Below are 20,573 nucleotides of genomic sequence, written 5' to 3' on the forward strand. Positions count from 1 at the left end.
ATATACACACAGTGATGTTAGACAGCACTCATACCATTTCAGAGTGTGTATATTTTAGGAAAAAGTAAGCTACAAAGGACAGATCCTGTCACTATGGAAACAATTTAACAGATTATGTAAATTTTCAAAATGCCTGGTTGTAAAGGAGGAGACAATAGAGGAGATTTCAATCTTCCAGTGCGGAGCCTGACAAATTAATGATGGAATTTGTTTACGAAAGGAGAGTCAACCTCAGCACATTGTGGATATCATTGCCGTGATCATTGAAACTGTCTCTGCAACGTCAGAATTTTATGGGTACTTGGTCACACTCACATAATAGGAACAAAAAATAATTTAATTATGCTGAAAGAAAAATGTTGCGAACGTTCCATTGCAAATTTTTCAAAAATATGCTTGCTCAAATCTAAAACTCTTTCTATTAACATTTAAGTGATTGTTCTGCAAGTTCAGTTTTCACATTCAAACTTGTTTTTGCCAGTTTTCTTTCAGCGCCCTAGGGATAGGATTCTAATTCCTCTGGTTTCCACTGTTCTGCCCCAATTGTCTACTGTCCCCTCCATCCCTAAATTTCTTTGAAAAGAATCAAAACAAATCTTCCTGTTCTCAAACTTACCTTGAATGCAGCAGTAACTCAAGTAGCTTTTTTATGTTGTAACATGTCCTGCAAAATGTTGAGATAACTGTAATTTCTTAACATTTTTCTGGAGAAGGAACATTCCAACAATTGATATAAGTGCAAATTTGGTTAACTGTTTATACAATCAGCTTAGTTGCACTGCTACTGCCTCTGGTGATTTGGGGAAGTGACACAATAATAGCTCAGCAAGAGAATGGAAAAGGGGAGTGGATAGGTGAGGAAGAGAGAAACAAAAACAACAAGGGCAACCCAGCACTGAAGGATATAGAAGTAGTATTGATAGCCCAGAGTAGAAGGAAACACCAGCATTATAACCAAACAGCGCAGGGAGAAGCAGAGGAGTTCCCAGTCCAGTATGGAGGGAAACAGCACAGCCAGCCTGGCAGGGAGGGTAACCACAGTAGCACATCCAACTCCATGCAGAGAGAAACAGCATCAGGATAGCTGGGCCAAACATGGAGGGAATCACCAGGACTATAAACCAGCTCCATGTGAAGGGAAGCAGCATGGTCCAAATAGATCACATCTGTCACACATGGGACTATTTACCTAAAGTCCATGCATTATCCACAAGGCACAGTCAGGAATGCAATCGAATACTCTCCACTTTCCTGAATGAGTGCAACTCCAGAATCTCAACACCATCCCTGGACTGGACTCCAACAATGATAACCATCTTCCTTTGTGCTAAGTATGACTCCGACCAGTGGAGAGTTTTGCCCAATTCCTATTGACTTCAGTTTTGCTAGGGCTCCTTGATGCCACACTTGGTCAAATGCTGCCCTGATGTCAAGGGTACTCACTCGCACCTCACCTCTAGATTTCAGCTCTTATGTTCATGTTTGGACCAAGGCTGTAATGAGGTTTGAAGCTTAGCGGCCCTGGTAGAACATAAACTGTGCATTCGTGAGCAGGTTATTTCTGAGTTAGTGACTTTGATGGCACTGTCAATGAGACCTTCCATCACTTTACTGATGATTGAGAGTAGTCTAATGGGACAATAATTGGCCAGGTTGGATTTGTCCTGCTTTTTGAGTGCAGGACATATCTGAGCAATTTCACAGATTGTTGGGTGGAGCCAGCATTGTAACTTTATGGGAACAACTTGGCTAGGAGGCATGGATAGTTCTGGAGTCTTCAGTGCTACAGATGGATACTGTCAGAGTCTATAGCTTTGCTGTATCCAGTGCCTTTAGTCATTTTTTGATATCATGGATTGAATTGAATTGGCTGAAGACTAGCATCTGTGATGCTGGGGACCTCTTTGCACTTCTGGCTGAAGATGGTTGCAAATGCTTTAGCCTTGTCTTTTGCACTATGCTGGAACATCATTGAAGCTGGGGATGTTTGTGGAATTTCCTCTTCCGGTTAGCTGTTTAATTGACCACCACCATTCATGACTGCAGAGTTTTGATTGACCTGTTGGTTGTAGGATCGCTTTGCTCTCGGTCTGTTGCATGCTACTTTCACTGTTTAGCATGCATGTTGGGATAAATAAGGTTACATGTCCATCAGCAAAGAAAACAGCTCCATTAAAAACAAAGGCAGAGAGGTCATCATCAGCTGCAATAAGCAGGTGGAAAGATGAGCAGAACAGGACCTGGAGTTGTACTTCGGGGAAAAACACTGTCAGCATGAAGCTCCAGAATCCATAGAAATCCCACCTGTCATGGCAGAGCTGTATACTGATCTTAGCAAAGATATTGACTTGCTTGCCATTGGCAAAGTTCCAGTGGATGATGTTACACTGTCTGAACTCATCAAGCACGGGAAACCAGTACTCCTGCAAGATCTGCACAAACTTCTCTGCCTCTGCTGGAGAGAGGGGACAGTGTCTAAAGATATGCGTAATGCAAGGATTGTGATCTTGCTCAAGAGCAAGGGTGACTGCAGCCATTGCAACAACTATCAAGGCATCTCCCTGCTGAGCAGCGTGAAAAACGTATTTGCCTGTGTTGTCTTTGTCAGGCTGTAGATCCTGCTGAACGCATCTATCCCGAATCCCAATGTGGCTGCAGAACAGAAGATCCACAATTGACATGATAATTTCAATGCAGCAGCTGTAACAGAAATGTCCTGAAAACGGGAGGCCACTATATATTGCTCTCATTGAACTTAACAAGGCATTTGACCATGTGAGCAGAGATGTTTTATATAGGCTGCTGGAGAAAACTGGCTGCCAGCCGAAACTGCTTAGTGTGATCCCCTCTTTCCACGAAAACATGAAGATTAAGATCAGCTATGACGGGGCAACATTGGAGCTCTTTGAGATCTGCATTGGGGTCAAACAGGGTTGCACTCTGGCACTGACACTCTTTGGCATATTCTCTTTGTTGCATATACCTTTAGTTCATCAACAGAGGATGTCTACTTACATGCCAGATCTGACGGAAAGCTGCTCAGCTTTCTTCACATGAGATCCAAGATAAAGGTGCACCAAGTCCTCAGCAGAGAGCTGCTCTTCGTTGATAATGCCGCACTAACATTCCATACTGCGGAACACCTTCAGTGGCAAATGGGCATACTCTCTTCCACCTGTATAGAGTTTGGTTAGACTATCAGCATCAGGGAGCTGAATGTCATGGTCCAGGATGTTGCCACACTGCTTAAATTTAACAAATTTGCAATAATAATAAGAACCTTTTTTTTAAAAAAAACAATATTGATATCCCATGTCCAAATTAAATCACAATCAATTACATATTTCATCCTGGTAATTGCCTAAAATCAAGGTTTTGGGATAGCGATTACATTACAGCTGGTCATAGTAGAAGTGTTGTACACAGACACTATATAGAATGTTTAAGACTTTCTAGGCAAATGCATATCTCATGGATGTGACAATTTTACTACTAATACCATTGTTTTTGTCCACTGACTGTTGTAATCTGTTCACAATCAGGAGTATAAATGGACTGCTGTCATCTGGCTCACTGTATACAAGACATTTCAACAGTTTTAAAAGCAGGGAAGTGACCGACATGATTGAATGCTTTCATAACATCATTGCTTGCAGGTGCTGCTACATATTTTGAAGTTTAAAAGGTGAAGGACAGTTTAGAGCATTCTTTCCACCAATATAAATCATTCCAATGAAAAGTCAAAGATATTAATCTTCCTCCTGGAGAGATTTCATTTCATACCAGATACTGAGCTGCTCTGATGAAGGGAAATTTCCCAGTATTCTTTTTTTCCTGAATTGACTTAGGTTATTTTTGCAATTTTTTTTGTCTTTCCCGGGGATTGCATGATTTGTCTTAGGTGTGGAGCACTGAGTGTTGTGTTGCCTAGCTGCAGTAGGACTGAATGGGAGAGAAGTGATGGATCAGCTGATATTTGTCCATAGTTTTTGTCTGTTCATGAGGAGGTGCTCATTCAAGAGAATGGTGCAAGATCAGTGGGATTCAATGTCTGCCAATCTGGAAGCCAAAGGTATTAAAAATTACTGCTGGATGAATGTACAGTAGTATCCAACCAACATTAATTCTTCTTGCCTTGACCACAGCATTGAGATTGGTTTTACTTATGAAATTCCGGGATATCCAGTGGTGTTTTCACTACTATCATCACAGTACATGGGAATAGTGAAAAATTAGATTTCAGTATCTGAATGGAAGAAAAGTCCATGATGATAATTATATATTGCAAGATGTACAACACCTTCAATTCATTTTTTTTAAGATGGCATAGAAAATGATGGGCAAGGGGAGGGTGGTGCTTTATAATGACAAACTACTTTCCCACACTATCCTTGTATATGGTTGAATGACTAATTTATCTATATTTGTTATTGATCATCATACATCAGGCTATACGTTCACAAAATAATGATTTATTGGCTGTCAACCCACTTCCCAACCTCTCGCTATTTAAGAAATATTCTGCTTTTCTGTTTTTTCTCCCAAAGTGAATAACTTCACATTTATTCACGCTATATTTCACCTGCCATGTTTTAACCCGTTCACTTAGCCTGTCTAAGTCCTCTTGAAGCCTCCTGGCATCCTCCTCACAAACCACCCTGCTTGGTGTCATCAGCAAATTTGGAAATATTACAATTGGTCCCCACATCCAAATTATTTATATAGACTGTGAACAGCTTTGGGCCTAGCACTGATCCTTGCAGTACCTCACTAGTAACAGTCTTCCATCCTGAGAACAATCTGTTTATTCCTACTCCCTATCTCTTAATCAATTTTTGATCCATATCAGTATATTTCCCCCAATCCCGTACACTCTAATTTTATTTACTAGCCTTCTGTGTGGGACCTTATCAAATGCCTTCTAAAAATCCAAATACACTGGTTCTCCTTTTAATATGCTACAAGTAACATCCTCAAAAAAACTCCAAAAGGTTTGTCAAACATGATTTTCCTTTCATAAATCCATGTTGTCTCTGCCCAATTTTACCATTCTTTTCTAAATGCCCGGTTAATACATCCTTTATAACAGATTCTAACATTTTCCCTACTACTGACATCAAACTAACAGGTCAGTAGTTCTCCATTCTCCCTCTTCCTCCTTTCTTAAATACTGGGGTTACATTTCCAGTCTGCAGGAACCTTTCCAAAATCTATAGAATTTTGAAAGATAACTAATAATGCATCCACTATCTCTCTAGCCACCTCCTTCAACACTCTGGGATGAAGCTCATCTGGTCCAGGGGATTTATCAAACTTCAATCCAGTTAACTTTTCAAGGACTACCTCTTTACTAATACTAATTTATTCTAGTTCCTCAGTTTCACAAGTCTCTTGGTCGCCTGGTATTTCTGGGAGATATTCTGTATCTTCTTCTGTGAAGACAGATGCAAAGTAACTGTTTAGTTTCTCTGCCATTTCCCTGTTCTCCATTATAAATTATCCTGTCCCCACCTGTAATTGGCCCACTTTTGTCCGAGCTAATCTTTTCCTTTTCACGTACCTAAAGAAGCTATTATACACTGCCTTCTTGTTCCTCGCTAGTTTTTGTTGCCGCTATGATAATTTTCTTGGGTTCCTTGTAGCGTTGTCCTGGAGATTAGTTTTTAATTCCTGGAGATGTCAAGGCAATCCTGGAGGTTTGGCAATAAGGATTCTACTTCATTCTCCTGCAGGTACGTTCTGCAAAAAATTCCCAACCCCCAAAGACACTTCCACTTATTCAAGCTTGTCCAGTTGCTTTCTATTGATGGCACAGTTCCATGACTCCAAGAGCACAGAAGTCACCTGCATAGTTGATTGTCTCTGGTTATGGTTATCATTCACTATCAGCTGTGGCTCAGTTCATAGCACCCTTGCCTTTGAATCAGAGGGTTGTGGGTTCATGTCCCACTCCCGGAAACCAAGAACTGTGATTGTACTCGAGAAAAAGAGCTGCAATCTGTGACTGTTGATACTCGAAAGAGTATCCCTTCCAATCCCTTGCCTACACGTTTCAATGGACAGATCGAACACTTCAATGGCAGAGAAATGTATACATTTAATTTCTCATGGAGGCTTACGTTATAAAAGACTCAATGAAATTTACCTCAGTTTTGTGCAGATTTTAGATAAAAATTTCTTCTGAAATACAATTTGTTTTTAAAATATCTTCATCATGGTTACCATTGAACACTATTAATAATGATCAATGCCTCATTTTTTTTTAACCAACGAGGTATTGTTGCAGAGGTGCCGTATCAGCAGGTGGCGACGTCCTCCTTTTCAGAAAAGCCCTGGCGAGTGACTATACTGATTTGCGACTGCCTCTGCTCCCGCTGAGGAGACGCCTTGTTCTGTGTGTGAGGGTTTGAGGGATTCGGGGATTTCCGGCCATGACCAGATCTCGCGAGCTGAGGGGGTGGAGTGTTGCGGTTTTGTCCTTCCGCTTAGACCTGTCTGCGATCAATGTGAACGGCTGGAGGTGGAAAATGTAGTTGGAGGGCTGAGGGTTTGGACAGCAGGAAAGTCGGTCGCTGAGGCACAGGTACGCAAGGAAGGCAAACGCAAAAGCAAGGGGGGAGCGTTTATCAGGAAGAACAATCCAGGGACACGCACAGAGAGAAGGTTACATTGTGGAACACGGGGACATGGCAACATTATAACTGGGCGATAATGTAACCGCTGAGCGCCCCTCACAACGCCAGCAAGCAGCCAGTACAAGCCAACTTTCACACAGCATCAAGCACCGCGTCCTTTACTGGAAAACATGACCGAAGACGCTTCCGAGGTTCCCAAGGAGCTGCTAGGTAAGGAACGAGTTCAGGCTTCGTGAAGATAAACAGGCGATATTTTATCTCGATGGGAAAGCAAACAAGCTGACTGGAATTGTACGGATTTTTATTTTAGTGGGGTTTAAATAATATATATACATGGGTTATTTTCTGTCGTAGTATCCAGGCGATAGATCGCGTTTGTTTATCTACTTACAAATGCGTGTCGTATTAACCTAGGTATGGTTCTCTTTCTGAATGCACTAATATTTCATGTGTTTAATCGGGATTTATCATGTTTTTGGTCACATGAGCGTTCGACCTTGTTTTTGTATTGAATCAAGCAAGCGCGAGTAAGTGAGGTTACTTAAAAAAGACAAATGAAAGACCAGATCGTATTTGATTTCTAAGATTACGACATGGAAATGAGCGCAAACAAAACAAAAACAGAATTACCTGGAAAAACTCAGCAAGTCTGGCAGCATCGGCGGAGAAGAAATCAGTTAACGTTTCGAGCCTTCATGGCCCTTCGGCAGAACTTTGGCAGTTCTGCCGAAGGGCCGTGAAGGCTCGAAACGTTAACTGATTTCTTCTCCGCCGATGCTGCCAGACTTGCTGAGTTTTTCCAGGTAATTCTGTTTTTGTTTTGTTTTGGATTTCCAGCATCTGCAGTAGCTTTTAGCTTTTTGTTTTTATGGAAATGAGCGACTTTCATTCAGGGATCACTTTCTGTTTCACAGAGAGCGTCAGGGATGTTATTGGGAGGAAGATTAAAATCATTTTGAAGAAGAAGGTAAAACTCGAAGTCAAAGGCGACAAGGTGGAAAATAAAGTTTTGGTAAGTGATCAAGGACAATAAAATCATAAAATGCACTAAACACTTCCGTTCTCCTGGTCGATACAATGTTCAGTATTGCAATACTGTATAAACTGAAGTACGATCAGATGCCCCGCTTTCACTCTGTGCTAACGCGCACTTCTTCCAAATCTGTTGCGTCAAAATTACAATAAATATTACTGCATCGTTAAAGTGAGCTATCAAGCCGAAACGGTGAGTGCTTAGAATAAACTTTCTTTTAGTTTGCCAGTCAGGTGGTTGTGCATCTGTGTGATAACTGATGCTTTGTGTTGTTGTTAAATTGGGGCAGAGTTGGGCAGAGGGATGTTTTGATAAAATAGGCGGTGGGTTAGGCCATTTAGCCCTTCAAGCCTGCTCTACCTTTCAGCAAGATCATGGCTAATCTTCTGTCTCAACTCCGCCTTCCCGCACTACCCCCATCTCCCTTAATTTCCTTGGTACCTAAAAATCTATTAACCTCTGTCTTGAACATATTCAATTACTGCACATCCACACCTCTCTGGAGTATAGAATTCCAAAGATTCGTAACCCTTTGGTTGAAGAAATTGCTCTTCATCTCAACAACAGCAACTTCTATTTATATAGCCTTTACAATATTAAAAGGTCCCAAAGTCTTGACAGGAGCATTATAAACCAAAGTATGACACTAAGCCACATTAGGAGTTATTAGATCAGATAACCAAATGCTTGGTTAAAGAGAGAGAGGTTTTAAGGAGTGTCTTAAAGGAGGAAAGCAAGGCAGAGAGGTATAGAGAGAGAGAAGTTCAGCACTTGGAGTGTAGGCAACTGGAGGCGTGGCCACCAATGGTGGAGCAATTAAAATCGGGGATGATGAGTCCAGAATTAGAGGAGTGCAGATATCTCAGAGGGTTTTGGGGCTGGAGGAGATTATGGAGATAGAGAGGGGCAAAGACATGGAGGGATTTGAAAACAAGGATGTGAATTTTAAAATCAAAATGTTGCTTGAATGGGAGCCAATATAGGTCAGTGAACATGGGGGTGATAGGTGAAAGGGGCTTGCTTTGAGTTAAGACAGTGTCAGCAGAGTTTTGGATGGTCTCATGATAACAGAGGGTAGAATGTGGGTGACCTGCCAGGAGTGTGTTGGAATAGTCAAGTGTAGTAATAAAGACATGAATTAGGGCTTTTGAAGACGAAGACGAGACGGGTGAAGTCAGGCAGTGTTACAAGGTGGAAATAGTCAGTTTTAGTGATGTCAGTCCTAAATGGCCAGTCTTTTATCCTGAGACTGTGACCCTGTGTTCTCCAGCTGGAGGAAACATTTTCTCAGCATCTACTATGTCAAACTAGAATTTTATGCCTCAATTAGACCACCGCTCATTCTTCTGAACTCCAAGGAATGTAGGCCTAGTCAACTCAATCTCTTCTCATTGGACGATCTGCTCATCTCAGGAATCAGTCTAGTGAACCTTCATTGTACTCCCTCCAGCCCAAGTATGTCCTTCCTTGGGTAAGGAGACCAAAACTGCACACAGTATTCCTGTCATGGCCTCACCAATGCTCTGTATAATTGCAGCAAATTATTTTATGTTATACTCTAATTCCTTTGTAACAAAAGCTAGCATAGCATTTGCGTTCTTTGTTGTACTTACATGTAACTTTCTATGATTCATGCACAAGGATGTCCAGGTCCTTCTGATTGGAAACGTTTCCCAGTCTCTCACCATTCAAAAATATTCTACCAAAGTGGATAACTTCCCACTTTGCTACCTTGCATTTCACTTACCATGTCCTTGGCCACTTACCCAACCTTTCTATACCCCTTTGCAATCTCTTTGCATCCTCCTCACTACTCACTTTCCCACCTAACATTGTATCATCAGCAAATTGAGGCTCAAGCATTGATCCTTTTCATATCCCACTAGGTACAGCCTGTTAATCTGAAAATGTCCCATTCATTACTATTGTTTCTTTTTGACCAACCCTTAGTCCATGCTAATATATATTGCCCCATCCCATGATTCCAAATTTTGTGAAATAGCCTCTTCTTGTGGCACCTGATTGAATTTTTTTTAAGAAAAAGCCTAATTACAGTATATCCACTCATTACCCCTTAAAAATCTTAAGAGCTAAATCCTCATAAAATAGATTTGTAAAACATTATTTTTTTATAAATCTGTGTTGACTCAGAAAATCATAACATGATTAAGCTAAGTGTCCTGTTATAATGTCCCTCATAATAGATGCTAGCATTTTGCCTCCTTCTGATAGGCTAACTTGCTTCCAGTTCCATGTTTCCCTCTTCCTCCTTTCTTAAAATGTGGGATATGTTTACTGCCTTCTAATCCTTTGGAACTAATGTAGACTCTAAGGAATTCTGGAAGATCAAAACCAAAGATCAAAAATCAAATCTTCTATCTCTGCAGCTATCTCTTTTAAACCCCTAGGATGCAGATTGCTGGGAATTCACCAGCACTTAGTCTCATTAATTTCTCCAGTGCAGTTTATTTATACTCATTTAAGTTCCCTGATTCCCCGTTATTTCTATTCCTAAAGCTTTTGGAATTGGGAGCAGAAGTAAGTCATTCATTTCCTTTAGCCTGCCCACCATCAATTAAGGTCATGGCTGATGTGTCTTAACTCCATTTACCCATCCTGGTTCTATATCCATTAATACCCATCTCAACTAAAATCTATTGGGGGATTATGCATCCTCAGTGCTGAATGGTCAGTAGCAAAATACTAGTGATCTTTATTGTCATAGTATTGATATATGTTTGTAAGCAATTACTGTAAGCAATATATGCATTCTTTTTGACATTGTTTTGACTTTTGGCATTTTTTGCAATTGCACCATATTGAATAAGTAGGTAAAAATAATAAGGTAAATGCTGAAATACGAAATAAAAAACAATGCTGGAAGTACACAATGGATTTGTCAGCATCTGTCAAGAGAAAAGACAGGTTAATTTGGTAGGTGTGAACTGCACGTTGGGAAATTATAATTAATGGCAAAATGCAGAGGGTGAGAGAATAGGGAGAGCAAATAATAAATGCACTGACTCCAATAGAGTGAGGCAGTTAATGGACTTAATAACTTACGTGCATGTTATTTATGAAACAGAAAAGAGATGAAAGCCGCTGCATGAACACCCCATGGAATGAAATATGTGAAAATTTTTGTCTATGACATCTTTTGGCTATCTCCATCTATCACTGGCCCTCTATCCAGCTCTACCCATTCCCACCCCCCCATCCCCCGCCTTAAAGCAACTTATATTTCACCTCATTTCTATTTTTACTTAGTTCTGTTGAAGAGTCATACGGACTCGAAATGTTAACTGTGTTCCTCTCCGCAGATGCTGCCAGACCTGCTGAGTTTTTCCAGCTATTTTTATTTTTGTAATGAAATATGTGGTCCTGATTGGTAGTTTTCAAATGGGTTTGCATCTTATGCAGATCAAGTGTTTAACTTGTAGTTGTAATATTAAATTCCCTGAAGGACTACTCAGTTTATATTAGATTCCAGTTTCATCAAATGTTTTTGTGCCTTGTTGCTTACCATTGGCACATGGACTTCACGAGCATTTTGCAATCCATAAGTTGAATTTATAATTTGAAGCTTGCAAGAGTGATCAGATAAAGATAAACAAAGAGATCTGTGAAGAAAAGAATATTCCTGGAGGCTATTTTCCAGGATGGTAGGTTTAATGAATAACATTATTACATAATGTTTAACCACAAAATGACTTCAGCACGATTTATGCTGTGATTTTTGCATTTGATGTAAACCGTTCATGTGGGCATTGCTGTGAAAAGTGGCAGTATAACACTCGAGTTAGATCTGGACCTGGGACAAAACAAACAGTACGTGGAAGTAAAGAACTCATGCAGGAGGCTGCTTCACATAGGTATGAGTTTGCATTAGCTGTACCATTACTCCAATCCAATGTCAGATTGAGTTTTAGTACTTTGGAATTTTTAGAATATCACGAGAGAAGTGATGCTCCTAGCATTAAGAGTTAATTGTGCAAAGAACATAACTTTTTGCATACATGCTTCTTTGTACATGTGCAGAGGTTTTTTTCTGACCTTACTGTGACCTGGATGGATGCACCACTAGTAGTATTTTTGTATACTTTGCAGTACTTCACAATTAACTGGTCTGCCTTTCAGAATCTCAGGCCATCCAAAGTGATTTCCAGTTTTGAAATGTTGTTACTGTTGCAATGTAGGAAAAGCAGCAGCCAATTGTGAACAAAAAGCTCCAACAAACAGCAATGTAGCGAGGACCAAATCTGTTGCAGTGATATTGGTTGCAGTACTATAACTGTGGAACAATTTGAGCTTAAATAGCTGAAATGATAGCTACAACCAGTTGGTATGATGGCATAAAATATATTTTGGAATTTAGCTTTTGAATAACTTAGTTCAAATAAAGCGTTTTGTATACCTTTTCACTAGAATATTCTTGCAGTGCTGGTGCATATTTAGAAAACACTTGGACTATGCTTATGTGTTTCAAACACTAGTCAGAGATTTATATTTATAATTTAGTGTATATATATTTTATCTTAGTCTCTTTCTGTGCAGTATTATCGATATGCTTACTCCAAAAAAAAAGTGCTCCAAACAAACCCCCCAATAATGGAATAGAGGTGGGGCAGATAGGCTTGACTAATGCACTGGGGATATTAGTAGATGGATTATTACTTTTTTGCATTTCCTACATAACTGTGACCAAACTTCAGTAACATTTTTGATGATCTGATGCTTGAAGTACTTTTGAAACGCTATTGGGTGTTGCTTTAGCATTTAAAGTTATGTTGCTGCTCAGGTTCTGCAAAAGCTCCAGTTTTATATTTTAACTTAATCTGAATTAACTAGTGCACATGCACTGGTCATTAATGCTCCCTGCAATAATAGCACTAGAAAAATCATTAATTTTATTAACTATTTTGGGAGACCTTGCTGTGCACAATATGCTGTCACATTTGGTTATGCAAGAACATTCATTAGCCTTCAAAAATAATTCATTGGTTGTGAAATGCTTTGTGATGTCCTGAAAATGTGATAATTTGTTCATATGTAACAACCTCAGTTTTTTTTTCTCAAATGTAATTGAATAAATGTCAAATGTAAAACGACAAACCTATTGAGGCTACTCTATCAAAATCATAATGAATATGCTTTGTGATAAATGACTCCATTATACTTTATTCATAATCTGTATATAGTTTCTAAGCATTTCATAACTAAAGCACTACCTACTGCTGTCTTGTCACCAGCTTTATTTAAGTATTGGGAAATTACACTTAGGTAGTATTAAAACTAACTGGTTCATTTATGCTTTTTGTGTAATAACCTAATCTCTTTTTAAATTCCTCCCACCACCATGACTGTTTTTGGTGGACTTGAAACTGCCCATGTTTCATTCTGATGCAGTCTCCAAATATGCTTTTTTTTTAAGGATAGTATATATGATGTTGGGAATTTGACATGGGGGAAAAAAGACATAATTAACTCTTGCAATTTACTGAAATTCTAATGATTACGAGGCTTATGATTATTGGACTGTCAAACCATTTTAGAGCAGAATTGACAAACTATAGTATGGGTACTTGAACTGATCACAGGCCTGTAAAATTCCCACTATCGATGTATTTTCACCTTTTATTATAGCAGCACTTTTCATTCAGATGTTTCCTCCCCACCCCCCAATTTGTAACTTTTGGATCATGATTTTCCATGATTATAGCAAGTGCTAGTAGTCTGTACTGTAGCAAACCTTTAACTTGTAATGACAGCTGGCTTCATTACTTTTGTGCAGAATGTAATTGCCTTGTTTCTATATAGATGATCTTATTGGAATATTTCCTGTCAGCATATCAGATGTTTACAATGCTGTGATGAGCATTTGGTATTAATCTTGGCGTTCTAATGCTTGCATTTTGTTTGCTTACAATTTTGTTGAAATAGTAATGGATTATGTAAGAGGAATCCTCAGCTTTTAACATTTTAAAACACTGAAAGACTTCCAGCTTTCAATGTCTTATGCTGACCATCTCCAAAAATGGATTTGATTGCTTTTTGTAATTTTCTAATGTTCAGTTCAGAGATTTACAAAATATAAAATAATTTATCAATTTATATTTTTTCATTGACAATGACACTGAAATTCACCTGCCATGCACAGAAGGCTATAGATGAGAATCTGGTTGGCAAAATGTGAAGCTTAACTTCCTTGCAAAAGATAGCAAGCTAGTATAATAGAGCTCTTCCTATTGTGCTTAATGTTGACGTAAGGATTTTAATAAAACTTTCATGGCTGTTTACATACCCAACAAACTTTAATTTAGATGTTGAATTAGGTTCTATATGGGTTGCTTTTGCGTTCTTTTTCAGAAGCTATTAAATTACTTATTTTTATTTATTTAAGGTGAAATGCAAGCTGCTTGCTTAAAAAGTGCTGTGTTGTCAAAGGATAATTTGCTTCATGCTCTGAATCCATCTGAGTATTGTCAATGAGTTTATGATAGATCTGCCAATTTCAATCAATTTTTTTCGTTGCAACTTCAGGTCAAAGCGTCCTAGATGAATGGAATTCTGGCTGGAATTTGATTTCTTTTAAAATATTACTGAGTGAACGTCTAAAGTAATGGAGAACTAAGGAGCATGGCATATTGTAACACTGTAACACAGGCTTGATTGTGATTGGCAGTAAATATGCCAAGTACATTCTCACCAGTGCTATACAATTAAAGATAAATTTTCTTTTGGAATGAAATATACTTGGTGTTAGGAGTGCAGGATGGGCTTCTTAACTTTTAAATGCCATAAAAAGTCTTGTTTAGGAGCTATATTTGTGATAAGAGGTTAATACAACTTGCGCTTTATATAGTACCATGCTAAGAAGCAGTTTTGAGGAAAAACTGGATAGGCTAGGGTTGTTTTCCTTAGAACAGAGTGTTGAGTGGTGGCCTAATTGTGGTGTACAAAATTATGAGGGGCCTAGATAGGGGAGACAGGAAGACCTGTTTGCCCTAGCTGAGGGGTCAATTAATATGGGGCATAGATTTAGAACCATAGAAAAATTATGACACAAAGAGGCCATTTAGCCCATCGTGTCTGTGTTGGCCAAAAAAGAGGAAGAAGTAAAGAAACTAGCTGCTCAGCTTAATCCCACTTTCCAGCACCTGGTCCGAGGCCTTGCAGATTATAGCACTTCAGGTGCAGATCCTGGTTCCTTTTTAAATGAGTTGAACGTTTCAGCCTTAACCACCAACTTGGGCAGAGTCACCCACCATTCTTTGGGTGAAGAAGATTTTTCTCATGTACCCTCTAATCCTTCTACCAATCACTTTAAATCTATGCCCCCTGGTAATTGGCCCCTCAGTTAGTGGAAACAGGTTTTTCCTATCTGCCTTATCTAGGCCCCTCATAATTTTGTACGCCTCAATTAGGTCACCCCTCAGCCTCCTCTGTTCTAAGGAAAAAACCTTAGCCTATCCAATCTTTCCTCATAGCTGCAGTTTTCAAGCCCTGGCAGCATTCTTATAAATCTCCTCTGTACTCTCTCCAGATCAATTATGCCCTTCCTGTAATGTGGTGACCAGAACTGTCTACACAGTACACAGCTGTGGCCTAACTAGTGTTTTATACAGTTCCATCATTACATCCGTGCTTTTGTATTCAATACCTCGTCCAATAAAGAAAGCATTCCATATGCTTTCTTTACCACCTTATTCAGCTGTTCTGCCACCTTCACGGACCTGTGGACATGCACTCCAAGGTGTCTCACTTTCTCAATCCCTCTCAATATTCTCCAGTTTATTGAGTGTTCCCTTGCTCTGTTTGCTCTCCCCAAATGCATTACCTTGCACTTTTCCGGATTGAATTCCATTTGCCACTTTTCAGCCCACTCAACCAAACCATTGATATCATTCTGGAGAAAACAGCTATCCTCTTCACTATCAACTACATAGCCAATTTTTGTATCATCTGCAAATTTCTCAATCATACCTCCCACATTTATGTCCAAATCATTAATAAAAACGACAAACAGCAAGGGCCCTAACACTGAGCCCTGTGGAACACAACTGCTTTCCATTCACAAAAGCATCCATCAGCCATTACCCTTTTGTTATGAGACAGCCTTTCGGTAAAGCTGAGTTATTTTAAAAATCCCAGAGGGAAACTTTAAACAACTATCAAAACATAATTTTTAAGTGGTTTGTTTGAGATGCAGCTCTAAATTCAGGAATCAGACCATCAGTTCTCGAGGGGTCTTTATATTAAGCTAAATGAAACATTTAATTAAGTTACAACACATTAAATACATACACAGGGCTACAAATTACTGCTATCGTAATTTTTAACAAATTCCCAAACTAATCTCCATTAAGGCAACAGCAACCCATAGACTTAACCAAACACCAGACAAAACATTTTCACCTTACAAATTCAAAATGAGGCTCCTTTCACTTTGGTTCCTGTGGAGACAATTGTAGGCTTACAGCTACTTTGATCTTACTTTGCTTCTGCCCCGCACACACACAACTGCTGAAGTTGTACCTAGCACAGCTCATAGAATGAAAATTTACATTCAATCACCAACCCCTTTCATAGTACCAATTTTATTAGTAATATAAACATATTGTTTGGTGTCTGCTCGCTAGTTGCCAGATTTCACTCCACTTCTTGAATGCTGTATTCAAAAAATGCAAATACACCCTACCTCTCTCAAATATCAACCAGTACACATCAAAGCACCCAGACTAGCTGGCTTTGATCCAATTAAGACACACCCAAAGATTAAACTTCTATTTTAAAAGAAAAATATTTTCCAATAATATATACATTAATAGCTTTATGACATTTGTTTCCTGTTGCTGAGCCAATTTTGGATCCAACTCACCACATTCCCCTGTATCCCATGAAATCTCACTTTTCTGACCAACCTTCCATGTGGGACCTTGTCAAATGCCTTACTAAAATCCATGTGGACAACATCCACTGCACTGCCCTCATAAATCCTCCTTGTTGCTTCTTCAAAAAATTCTATTAAGTTAGTAAGACGCGATTATCCCTTAACAAAACCATGCTGACTATCTTCTGATCAATCTGTGCCTTTCTAAATGACAGTTTATCCTTTCTCTCAGAATTGATTCCAATAATTTGCCCACCACTGAAGTCAGACTGATGGGCGTTTAATTTTCTGGCCCACCACTTGTGCCTTTTTAAAGTAGTGGTACAACACTTGCAGACCTCCAATCCCCTGGGACCTCACCTGTATCTAGTAGGGATTGGAAAATGATCATAGCAGTCTGCTATTTCCTCTCTGGCATCTTTTAACAACCTGGGATACAATTCATTCTGTGCTGGTGATTTATACACCTTCAAGGATGTAAGACCCTCCAGTACTTTCTCTCTCATTATGCATATTGTACCTAATATTTCACACTCTTTAACGAGAATGCCTGCATCATCCCTCTCCTTGGTGAAGATGGAGACAAAGTACTCATTGAGAACCCTGTCCACATCTTCAGCATCAGAGCACAAGTTACCATGTAAATCCTTGATAGGCCCTACCTTTTCTTTAGTTATTCTCGTACCCTTAATGTACTGGTAAAACGTCTTTGGGTTTTCTTTGATTTTACTTGCCAATATTTTTTTCATATCCTCACTTTGCTTTCCTAATTTCCTTTTTTACTTCACCTCTGTACTTTTGTATTCCTCTAGGCTTTCTACAGTATTAGGCCTCTTGTGACTGTCATAAGCTTTCTTTTTCTGCTTTATCTTACCTTTATATGCTTCTGGATAACCAGGGGGCTCGAGATTCGGCAACACCACCCCTTTTCTTTGTTGGGACATGTCTACACTATGCCTGTAGAATCTCGCTTTTGAGTGCCTCCCACTGATTTGACATTGTTTTCCCTTGCAGTAGCTGTACTCAGTCCACTCTTGCCAGCTTACCTCTTAGTTTTGTAAAATTTGTCTTCTCCCAATTTAGAACTTTTACTCCTGTTCTATCTTTATCCTTTTCCATAATGATGCTAAATCTAACTGTATTATGGTCACTATCTCCAAAACGAGTTCCCCACTGCTACTTCATCCACTTAGCCAGCTTCATTTCCTAAGACTGAACCTAGAATTGCACTCCTCATTGGGCTTGTTACGTGCTGGCTGAAAAAGTTCTCTTGAATGCAGCTCAAGAATTTTGTGCCCTTCTCACTGTTTGCATCCCAGTTGAGATTAGAGTAGTTGAAGTCCCCAACTATTACTGCCCTGTTGTTTTTGCACTCAGAAATCTGTCTACATGTTTGTTCTTCTAACTCCCTTCCACTATTTGGGGGTCTATAGTACACTCTTAGCAGTGTGGCTGCCCCTTTGATATTTCTGAGCTCAACACCTATCACACAATCACAGAATTTTAATGGCACGGAAGGAGGCCATTTGGCCCATCATGTCTGCATCAGCTCTCCAAATGAGTATTATGACCAAGTGCCATTGCCCTACCTTTCCCCCGTACCCTTGCACATTGTTTCTATTCAAATAAGCATCTAATGCCCTCTTAAATGCCTCAATTGAGCCAGCCTCCTCCACACTTCCAGGCAGTGTATTCCAGACCCGAACCACTCGTTGTATGAAAAAGGTTTTTCTTACGTCACATTTGCTTCTTTTGAAAATCACTTAAAATCTGTGCCCTCTTGTTCTTGATCCTTTTACGAGCGGGGACAGCTTCTCCCTATGTACTCTGTCCAGCCCCCTCATGATTTTGAACATCTCTATCAAATCTCCTCTTAGCTGCCTTTTCTCGAAGGTGAACAGTCCCAACCTCGCCAATCTATCCTCAAAGCTGAAGTTTCTTATCCCTGGAACCATTCTTGTAAACCTCCTCTGCACTCCAATGTGTTCACATCCTTCCTATAATGTGTCACCCAGAGCTGTACACAATACTCCAGCTGAGGTCTAACAAGTGTCTTACTTAAATTCAGCATAACCTCCTTGCTCTTGTACTCTATGCCCCTATTAATAAAGCCCAGGATACGATATGCTTTATTAACTGCTCCTGCCACCTTCAGTGATCTGTGCACAAGTATACCCAGATCTTTCTGCTCCTGTACCCCCTTCGATATTTCACACCTTATTTTACATTGTCTGTCCATGTTCTTCCTACCAAAATGCACACTTCTCCACGCTGAACTTCATCTGCCACCTACCTACCCACTCCACCAACTTGTTTATGTCCTTTTGATGTTCCACACCATCCTCCTCGCAGTTTACAACACTCCCAAGCTTCGTATCATCTGCAAATTTTGAAATTCTCCCCTGTACATCAAGATCTAGATCATTAATATATGTCAGGAAAAGCAAGGGTCCCAAAATCGACCCCTGGGGAACTCCACTACAAACCTTCCTCCATCTTGAAAAAATACCCATTGACTCTCTGCTTCCTATTTTTCAGCCAATTTTGTATCCATGTTGCTACTGTCCCTTTTATTCCATGAGCAATAACTATTTTCACAAGTCTGTTGTGTGGCACTGTATCAAATACCTTTTGAAAGTCCATGTACACCACATCAACAGCATTACCCTCATCAACCCTCTGTGTTACCTCTTCAAAAAACTCCAAGTTAGTTAAGTACAATTTCCCCTTTAGAAATCTATGCTGGAGCTTCATTATCAACCCATATTTTTCCATGTGACTACTAATTCTATCCCGAATAATTGTTTCTAGAATCTTGCCCACCACTGAAGTTAAACTGATTGGTGTGTAATCTCTGGGTTTATCCTTACAACCTTTTTTGAACGAGGGCATAATGTTTGCAAATCTCCAGTCCTCTGGCACCTCCCCTGAGCCTAGGGAAGACTGAAAAATCGTGGCCAGTGCCCCTGCAATTTCTACCCTCACTTCCGTCAGTATCCTTGGATGCATCTCATCTGGTGCCGATGCCTTGTCAACTTTAAGTACCAACAGTCTATTCAGCACTTCCTCCTTCTCAATTTTGAACCCTTCTAGTGACAGAGTTGCTTCGTCTGTCACCATGGGCTGGGTAGCATCTGCCTCCTTGATAAAGACGGATGCAGATATTCATTTAACACCTCAGCCACAGCCCCATCATCTATGTATAAATTCCCTTTTAGGTCCCTAATTGGCCCTACTCCTTTTACCACCCTTTTACTATTTATATGCCTGTAGAAGACTTCGGGATTCCTTTTATGTTGGCTGCCAGTCTTTCCTCATAATCCCTCTTTGCTTCTCTATTTTGCTTTTTCACCTCTCCCCGAACCATCTGTATTTCACTTGGTTCTCAATTGTATTTTCTATCTGACACCTGTCATAAACACACTTTTTCTTCTTTGTCTTAATTTCTATCTCCTTTTTCATCCAGGGAGCTCTGTATTTGTTTGCCCTACCTTTCCCATTTGTGGGAATATAGCTTGACTATGCCTGAACCAGTTCATTTTTGAAGGTAGCCCATTGTTCAGCTACAGTTTTTCCCACCAATCTTTCATCCCAGTCTATCTGGCCCAGCTCCATTCTTGCCCCATCGAAGTCGGCTCTTATCCAGCTAATTATTCATACTCTGGATTTCCCATTGTCCTTTTTCTACCATCACCTTAAACCTTACGATACAATGATCACTATCTCCTAATTATTTCCCCACTGACACTTGATCTACTTGGTCCATCTGATTTCTGAGAACTAGGTCCAACAGTGCATCCTTTCTTGTTGGACTGGACACTGACTGCTGTAGAAAGTTATCCTGAACACAAATAGGAATTCGTGCCCCTCTCCGCCGTTACACTACCACTGTCCCAGTCTACTGATAATTAAAGTCCCCCATTATAACTACTCTATAATGCTTGCATCTCTCTGTAATTTCCCTGCAGATTTATTCTTCTACGTCCTTCTCACTAGTTGATGGTCTATAGACTAT

General features: G+C 39.8%; 1 protein-coding gene across 4 annotated transcripts in view; it reads left to right on the plus strand.

Moving 5' to 3' along the window:
* The first annotated feature begins 6,488 nt into the window (after positions 1–6,488).
* Positions 6,489–20,573, plus strand: part of LOC144679016 (F-actin-uncapping protein LRRC16A-like) — a 431,407-nt gene continuing 417,322 nt past the window's right edge. For all 4 annotated transcript variants that reach the window (XM_078539233.1, XM_078539234.1, XM_078539236.1 and 1 more), the window contains exons 1-2: positions 6,489–6,845; positions 7,550–7,647. In XM_078539233.1, the coding sequence (XP_078395359.1) occupies positions 6,806–6,845; positions 7,550–7,647 (138 nt within the window). In that variant the 5' untranslated portion in view covers positions 6,489–6,805. The remainder of the gene's footprint in view (positions 6,846–7,549; positions 7,648–20,573) is intronic.

This window comes from Cetorhinus maximus, chromosome 3, assembly GCF_964194155.1.
Source record: "Cetorhinus maximus chromosome 3, sCetMax3.hap1.1, whole genome shotgun sequence".
NCBI lineage: Eukaryota > Metazoa > Chordata > Chondrichthyes > Lamniformes > Cetorhinidae > Cetorhinus > Cetorhinus maximus.